The sequence below is a fragment of the Stegastes partitus genome, unplaced genomic scaffold (genome assembly GCF_000690725.1).
Source record: "Stegastes partitus isolate 25-593 unplaced genomic scaffold, Stegastes_partitus-1.0.2 Scaffold199, whole genome shotgun sequence".
Classification (NCBI taxonomy): Eukaryota; Metazoa; Chordata; class Actinopteri; family Pomacentridae; genus Stegastes; species Stegastes partitus.
Genome location: NW_007577930.1, coordinates 522467 through 531637, shown reverse-complemented (window position 1 = coordinate 531637; position 9171 = coordinate 522467). Strand labels below are relative to the sequence as shown.

At 42.6% G+C, this 9171-nt stretch overlaps 1 protein-coding gene across 2 annotated transcripts in view; it reads left to right on the top strand.

Moving 5' to 3' along the window:
* The window catches only part of pou2af1 (POU class 2 homeobox associating factor 1), a 22015-nt gene extending 13778 nt beyond the window's left edge, over positions 1–8237 (top strand). The window contains exons 3-5 of one of the 2 annotated variants that reach the window (XM_008280567.1): positions 4564–4603; positions 4703–4995; positions 7018–8237. In XM_008280567.1, coding sequence (XP_008278789.1) covers positions 4564–4603; positions 4703–4995; positions 7018–7452 — 768 coding nt within the window. In that variant the 3' untranslated portion in view covers positions 7453–8237. Of the gene's footprint in view, positions 1–4563; positions 4619–4702; positions 4996–7017 lie in introns of both variants that reach the window. The other variant, XM_008280566.1, reaches the window with a different exon arrangement.
* The last annotated feature ends 934 nt before the right edge of the window (positions 8238–9171 follow it).

Sequence of the window (9171 nt, the reverse complement as noted above, 5' to 3'; positions counted from 1 at the left end):
TCATCATCATCATCATAACTTACTGTGCAATTATATATAGCTAATAATACAAAGTAATAACAACAATAATAGAAACAGTGAAATCAATGATTAATCAAACATTTTGAAATCTTCAGGAGTGACTCTGAACCTCTGAAATATCACCATAATATAAAGTACAGCTCTGAATGTGACAATATGTAAGTGCATTCAGGTTCATGTGCATTTCTGGAGGTGTTTTTCTGTCTAATCACACCTCACTCATTGTGTTCTTGATGATTTACTAGCATGAGTCTGCAGGCTGACATTCTTCACTCATCCGACCGTCATAAAGAGTCGATGAACCACAGCAGGGAGGCCACTGCAGAGATCAGAAGAAACGCACATGAACCGAACCTTCAGAGGCAGGTCGTTGGCTGTAAAAGTGAACCCTGTTGAGCAGAAACTGCAACAAGACAAATACATTTTGCTTTTATTTCAACAAACAGTATTCTGAGGAAGAGAAAGAAGGGGCCCCACCAGGATGTTAGCGATCAGGACTCAGGGCCTGTAGAGTGAAGAGGGGGATTTTGTCCTTATATAATCCAGGTGTTTTTCCATGACAGTTACAGCCATTCCCTGCATGGCTCCAGGGCTGGGCACACAGCCCTATGCAAAATAACGTGCAGCCCTGCCAAAGAGCCCTCCCACTTGCTATTTATTTCACCTCCAAGACGAGACGAGGGTGGAAGCAGCACGTGCACAACACAAACACACACATGTATGAACTCCCCTCTCACACACACGCTCTGATAAGACATAAAAACCGTGAAGCATCGCTCGATACTAAGTGTAATTGCATGTTTTCTTTCTGTAGGTTGTCAAATGTAATTTATAACACTCATCTTTCACAATGGAAGTGATTTCTGTGGAACGTGAAAATAACTTTTAGAACTCCTGATATCTCATTCAAGGGTGCCGCTTATCCTGCGCTTTATGAAGAGCATCCATTTGTCCTCGGGGTGCCCCTCTAGATTTTAATACCAGGACTTTTAAATCAGTCATAGTCACTGTAATGCTGTGTTCAGCTACATCCTGTCATTTTACTGGAATAGTTATCGATATAACATCTATATAATACCACTGTTTGGTGTGTGTGGGTTCTGAAAACAGAATACTTAATAAAAAAAATGAAATGTTAAAAACCAAAGCTGGAGGTTTTATGCTGGTACAGAGATCTCCAGAACTTCCTGCAGGTTGCCTGGCAACCTCTCAGTGCCAACACAATTCCTGGCAGTCTAATCTGGACGAGATTCAAGGGTGTAGTTTCCACAGAGATGGGGTGGGGTTCTGACATTTCCCCTTTACTTTCCTTTTTTATTTTTGTCAATGTCACCCGAATGATTCATTTCAAGTTTTCCTCTTAAAATCTCCCAGAGTGTCACTGAGCAGCGTCCTCTGACGTCCTGCTGCAGTATTCTGTGTGACAAGAGAGGAGGTGGTGAAAATGTTGCTGAGCTCATTTCAGTTTCTTCAGAACAATGAGCTCAATGAGCAGCAGCGAGTGCCACAGTAAGCTCTCTACTGGCGTTTTAACCCAGGCTTTCAGGCTGCTCTGTGTATTTGCTGGAGGTTGTTGAGGCATGAAGAGGAGACTTGCAGATAATCCCTACAGGGCAGAAAAAAATACTTCATCACCTCTGTGTGCTATTTGGGTCAAAAACATACAATTTATTGGCTACAGTTATTACTCACCTCCACGCAGTCAACCCTCAAACATGTGCCTTGTTGTTTTACACTTGGAGTTAAATGTGGATTAAAGAAATGACAAATAATGTTCAACAAGTTTGAAGACCAGTGAGCTGCAGAAGTGTTGGCGGGTCTTTATTTTTTATACACAGTATTATACAGGTGGTTTGTGTACTTTGGATGCAGACATGAGACTGGAATCAGCATGGACATAAAAATGTTAGCAAAAGGCAGATTAGTCTATTTTTAAAGTAATCCATACATTGCACTCAATATAATAAATGCAGCGTACTGACTACATTGCTATTAAAACTATTCAAAGATCAGTTCATCCAAATTAAGAAAAAAATAAATAAATTGAAACCCATTTTTAACCTTACCTCGCCCTGTAGAAAGTTTTATTTGTGGACCCAGGTTTGAATTAATTATTAGTCCTTGTAGTTTACAGTCCACTGGAGCTACTTTTTACAAACCAAATAGTCTCTGTGGAAACGGTTCATAGTGAGCTTCGGAGGTGGAGGCGTAAGTCTGTGAGGAGGTGAGGAAGATGCTGCTTTGCATCCTGTGTGGGAGCATTTTTCTTCCACTGAAACCTGCTGTTTGGTGAGTTCAAGGCAACAAAATGACTGGGTTAGGGTTAGGAAAATAGAACATTTGCATCCTTTCAGAACAGGTTTGAGCTCTTGCTAGATTTTTTTTTTTGGTTACCATGGTGATTAATCTCACCTCATCTACTATATGATTGGTTGGCTGAGCAGGAGCAGAAGTAAAGCAACAAAATACAGAGCAATGATAAGCTGATCAGTGACGTATTTGAGAAATATCACTAATGTAATTGAGAATGCAGTTTACATGTAGTTGCATAGAAAAGCAATTCTTAGGAGACATGTCTGTTCCTTGTATCCACAACCTGCATGATCATACCACAGTTTCCCACTTTACATCAGAGGGCAGCAGGCTGACATTGTGTACAAGAGATTATTATTCAGCCAGAGAGCTTTACTTTGAGATTCTGGTGCCTTGTAAAGAGCGCTCAGGTTACAGTTAAACACACCCAGACAGCATGTTCAGGTGCCTCACCGCAGCCATGAGGTTTTGTTGGTGTTATTAAAGCTGAATCAGCCCTTTGCCCCCAGCAGCTGAGTAACTCATCAACCTTTTGTTTCCAAATTTGGAGGGAAAATCAGTTACTTTATTTTGAAATATGTACGCAGCAGCAACAATTTCTGTCCAGAAGTGCTTTAAAAGTAAAAGTAAAGTAAAAGGGACTCCAGTGGAGCACAGTAATTGATCTTTCCAGCACCGGTGCTGTAACTCTTCACCCGCTGTCAAAGCTGTAACACTAGCGAGCTCTTCTTCATCAATCTGTCAGGCACCTGACAGCACATGCCCTGCTGGCTGACTGCAGGCAGCAGGATGCAGTCAGAACGTCGACACAGCTGTCAGCGTTGTCTCTGCTGCTGCCGCCTCTCAGGCCTTCAGCTTCTGTGCTGTACTGCTGTTTATTACAGAGACAATAAGGAGCAAAGAGAGGCTGGAATAGAATAGAATAGAGTTTTATTGCCATTTGCACGGGTCCATTACAGTACAGGCACATTGGAATTCTTGCACGGAAGTTATGCACGATGGACACGTGGGTGTGAAGCCTGAGAGAAGATGATAGAGCAGAATTACTGAACTTTAGGTCACCTTGCAGAGCCATGGTAGAAAAACTGATGGAATATTCAACGAATCCTGCAAAACATCAAATGTTTGAGTGTCTGTTTGCACGAGGCCGTCATGTGACTCATTTGTCCTCATAAAAGACGAGTTCACCTGGTCATAAATAATAATCCCACCTCTGTGGATTTTTAACTTTAAGGTCTTTGTTGTCGTTGTTTGGCTCCTGGCATCCAGATTGATTTTCATGTATCTTTAACAGAGCTCCTCAAGGTTTTATCCATCCATCCATTATCTATACACTGCTAATCCTCACTAGGGTCATGGGGGGCTGGAGTCTATCCCAGCTGACTCAGGGTGAAGGCAGGGGACACCCTGGACAGGTCACCAGTCCATCACAGGGCTACACTTAGAGACAGACAACCAAGCACACTCACATTCACACCTACAGACAATTTAGAATCACCAATTAACCTCAACATGTTTTTGGACTGTGTGGGAGGAAGCCGGAGAACCTGGAGAGAACCCACGCTGCACGGGGAGAACATGTAGACTCCACGCAGAAAGATGCGAACCAGGGATCCTCTAGCTGTGAGCCGATGGTGCTAACAACCGAGCCACCGTGCAACCCCAAATAAAACATCTCTACTCAAAATAAATAACCAGCTCACTCAGCCAGCAACACTTCATCACAAATATAAATATAATGGCTCTGAGAATTGTTAATGGTCTGCCTGATCTTGCATCTGTGTTCTCTCTTTGAACAACTGCTTTAAGACATGTGTGTCCATTGTGCCTTCAGGGAAAATGATCACTCACCAGTCTGATCATTTGGTGCTTTGTGGATTGTGGAGGACATTTGTTCAGTGTTTTCTACCCTGGAATTAAAATGGTGTTAAAATATTTCAAAATTCAGCTTTAGTTGCTAATAAGTCTACACAGAAAGCAGATTTTGCACAAGTAAGACAAAATGTTGAAGACCATACCTGTATGTGAACACACACACACACACACACACACACACACCGCTTTAATTATAATGGCGTCCCAGCTGCTGCTCACACCTGGACGTGAACGGTGCAGGTGTAAATACTGCATATTTATATGTCAACATTGAGGTGATGATGTGATTGTAGCTCTGCTGAAATGATCGAGACTCAACTCACTTTCTTCACTGATGCTTTCTGTCTTTCTCAGGATGTGGTCGCCCACAACAACCAGTCATCGTATCCAACAGGTACATGCCTCACCTGTGAGTTTATCAGACTCATTAACCATCAGACCACCTGTAAGTAAAACACGTGACTCACTCTCAGAGTTTTTCTTTGTTGTTCAGGCATTTTTTGCTCCGATGCTGCCAGCGGTTCTCCTGCTGAGCCGCCGGCTGCAGCTGGTGACGGAGGGCTGCAGTGCTCGGGGTGGAAAGCTGCACCTTCCGTCTCCAGCGCCGGGCTGCAGCCTGCTGTGATGCCCTGGTCTCCGTCTGACTACAACCAGCAGGACCCCTCAGCTCAGACTCTGGCCTACCCAGCCGCCCCCACACTCACTGCTGATGTGTACATGCAGACTCTGTGCCCCAGCTACACCATGCTGACCTACACACACACACCACTGCTGACAAACTTTGGGGTAAGTGAGAGAAGATCATGTGGGTATGCAGAACTATCTTTGAAGTAGTATCTTTGGGAGTAAAGACTGGACGGGAAAAATTAGTCCGAAAAGTGAATCCCCAGAACTTTAAAGGATACGTCTGCAAATGTTGTCACTTCTCCATGAAAGCAATGAGGCAAAAAACTTGTTGACATTCACAACAGATGCAACCACTGCAGCAATGCAAGTGTTTTTTTCTTGGGCATTTCTTCATCTTGCATTCTGTGTCAAAGAACTGGACTGAATCTAGTGATCCTGTTGCTATTTTTTTTAAAAACAACACATCTGATTAGCTGCGACTATAACTTTACATTGTTGTCCTGAGTTTTGTTTACTTTAGATCTTGCTGCATCCAGGAAGTGTAAATTTAGTCACAGTAAAGACTAATATTAAATCTGTTAATAATACAAATATAGTTGACGTGGCAAAAGAATATGAACGTCATTATTATTGTATCATTATTTTGTTATAATTAATTAAAATTAAATTACTACTGTGACCTGCTTTTTATCTGGTCATTAGTAGTGAGGCAGCGCCCTGTATTAACCAGCCGCCACTGTGGCTCTCTATCATTCACACCTTTATTGTTCATCATAAAAGGGGCTGTCATTGAAGTAGCTCCTGCAGCACTTTGGAGGTGCTGTGATTTGTACATGCTCTCAGTTGACAGACCCCCAACACAGTGGGAAGTTCTAAATTCTCCAGGAATCCTGTACCATGTCCACACACAGTGCTCGACACACCTCAGGAACAATCACTGACATGGTGACTACATCCCATACAGGACACAAACTCTAGTCTTCTCTGTGAAGGTTCTGCAAGTTATCTGTTTCACCCCTCCAACTTTCTTATGAGACTCTTTAAACTGGAAAAGCTACTATAAGTATATTAATGTTGAGTATCGACGGGGTGGCACCAGCGCCACAGGGCACTCCTCAGACTCCAGCAGCTGTGAAAAAAAAGCTCTATTTGAAGGTCTGGAAGTGAAAACAGGATGGAGCTGCTCCACTCTGTCGACCTTTTACTGCAGACACTCAGAAGCAAAAACAGTCAACTATTTCAAAGAACTACATCACATTACCGCATCGCAGGCAACCTGCAATTAACGTAATGATACCTATGCTCAAAAGTAATTTAACTGACATGCCAGGGAGATTGTATGTCAGTCATGCACCACTAAGTGAGGTGTATAGAACTGCACTAGAAATTAATGGGAATATTTATCATATCACTTAATCGTGTTTGTACAGGGAAGCGCTTTGAGCATGAAACCACCTTTAATGAAATGTGCTGTTTCTGTAGCTTCACTGCTGTGCTTCCGATGAAGAGAGTAGCTTCCCATACACATAGACAGTGAAGAAGGTGTTGGGATGTGTTCTCCACCATTATAACCTGTTATCATTGCACTGGAACTGACATGACAACCAACTGACAACTGTTTGCTGTCCTCAGCGTTACATGCCCACAGATGACAAGATAGATTTGGAATGGAGCACAGATTAAACTCTTTTAAGCCCACTAGTATTCTTTAACCTTCTATATTTAAAGGATTTCATTATTAGAGCTTGTGAAGCTGTGGCTCAGGTGGTAGAGCAGTTGTCCTCTGATCGTAAGGTTGGCGGTTCAATCCCGCCACAGTGGAAGTGTCCTTGGCCAAGACACTGAACCCGAAGTTGCTCCCAATGGCAGGCAGCACCTTGCATGGCAGCTCTGTCACCATTGGTGTGTGAATGTGTGTGAATGGGTGGATGAGAAAGCATTGTAAAGTGCTTTGAGTGCCGCTAAGGTAGAAAAGCGCTCTATAAGTGCAGTTCATTTACCATTTAAGAACATTTGGTCTTAACTCAGGGTATAAGCTCCCAATTTCCTCTGCACATTATAAAGAAGTTTTGAACACATCTGCACTGTGTAAAAAGCAAATTGCACTTTTAAGGACATCTTTCTATCTTTGCTAGTTTCAGTTTCTTTTTAATCAACAGAACCTCATGTTTGCTGTTTCAGACCATACCAGTGGGCCCAGGCCCAGCCTCCCTCCCTCAGATGGAGCTCCCAGACTCAGGGTTGACCTACCTTCCCTGGGCCCAGCCCCTCACCACCATATCTACCATGCCCAATCCAGGGGTCCAGTTTGCCCCAGGTTCTGCAGCCCTGCCCGGGTCACCTCTGGTCCACATGCCTTTGTCCATGTCTTTGACCACCATGTTCCCACAGCTGGAGGCCCAGGGTGCGGACCCTCAGCCGCAGATCCTGGACCTCCCACAGCATTCAGACCACCAGCTGGACCCTGAACCACAGGGTCAGTCTCTGAATGAAGATCCAGAGGTGGAGTCGGAATCACCAAACCTACTGGATAAACTTCTGGAGGATCACAAGGAACATGGTGAGGAGGAGGAGAAAGACTCATACAGCAGCTCAATCTTCATACCCAGCGTCTGAAAACACGAGTGTTCATTTTATCTATAGGGAGAACGGTTGTCTACTTCTTGTTTTTCTCAGGGAACATGTTCTTACACACCTTTCTTGCATCCGTTTTGACTTGATAAGCACGGATATTCTTTCTATCATTAATAACTGCTGACTCACAGTATGCTGAAGAGTTAACATCAAACGTCTGTTATTATGCATACTGGATCACTTGGTAAGGAGGCTTAAATAAAAGATAAGTCCAGTTTATTTTAGCCTGAGTTTTATTTTTGCAATAGTAACTTTCAAAATCAATGCTGAATTACTGATGGAGGCAGAAGGCCGCCCTCCCTGAGTTCTGTCTGAGGTTTTGTGTTTCGTCTCACTGTCACAAAGTCCTTGCTCGATTTTTTTTGGTTTCACTGTTTAAAATTTGTCAGCTTTTTACCTTACTGTGTGAAGTGTTACGGTGTGACATATGTTGTGAATTAGCGCTATATAAATAAATCCAGGAGTGTTGGGGGAGGTCAGTAGGAAACAACAAGTCACTTTGTTCCTGATACCATCTAATGTAGGTTCCCTGATTTGTTTGATAAATAGTTTACAACAAACTCTAATGAAGTTGTAGGCACATGTAAAGACATTTCTAAACATTAATGGCCACAACTACAAAAATAAGAACAGCGATGGAATAAACTACAGTTATCCATTAATGTTATTAGTTATTTACACTTTGTGCTTTTTCTTGCAATGACAGCCAATGTGTAATATTATTGTTTCTGATGCATTTAGGATGTAGTAAAATGTAAAGCCACCTACAGGATTGTTTGTTTCTTTTTTTGCAGATTGCAGCTATTTTTTATGTCACACTGACATGTTGCATCTCATAGATTTTGATTGTAAACACATCAAAGCAGCCTTTCAGATCTGTTATTACGTAAGAAGCTGGAAAATGATCATGTGTCGTTTTATTTTTGTTTGTTGTTGTCTGTTTTAGTGGCTGATGATTTGTGTAGCACCAGAGTAAAAGAAGGACTCATGACAGTAGGAGTAACACTCTCTTTAAAGGGTCTTACTCCTACTAGGTTTTCTTGATAGTAACCAAAATCCCTTCAGTTCTTACATTAATAGCTATGGTTTTGTACTGCCAAAAACAGTGCTTTTTAGGCATTCCATATTTTCTTTTTTGTCTGTTTTAGTCACATGATACACACAGGAGTTAGTACTTGATTGCATAACCATTGTTTCTGATGACTGCAGCCATGTGTCTTGGCTGCTCTCCACCATAGACTGTATAAAAGATGGACGTAGCTACCGTGACGTCACCCGTTGGTTTCTGCACTGAGAAAATGAAGCCAGGGTTTTGCTTCTTCCTGGTTGACATCTTGGATTTTGGGACTATGGGAGCCAGGGCTTTTTGGAGCCAGCAGCTGGCGGACGTAGTGATATTGCAGGTTTTTGACACTTCCGGGTTGGCTTCATTTTTCAGAGCCGGTTGCAGCGTCCATCTTTTATACAGTCTATGGTCTCCACCAGCTTCTGGTATTGTTCTGCTGTCACAGCAGCCCATTCCTGTTGCACAAATTCGATCAGATTTGCTTTGTTTTGGGGCTTGTGGTTCTCCATTTTTGAGTTTGATGATTTTCCACAGGTTTTCAGTTCGATCCAGGCTTTAACATTGTCTTGTTGGAAAATTCAGTCATTCGAGGCAGGAAAGAGTTTTCCAGCTGATGGAAGAAGACTGTTTTCAAG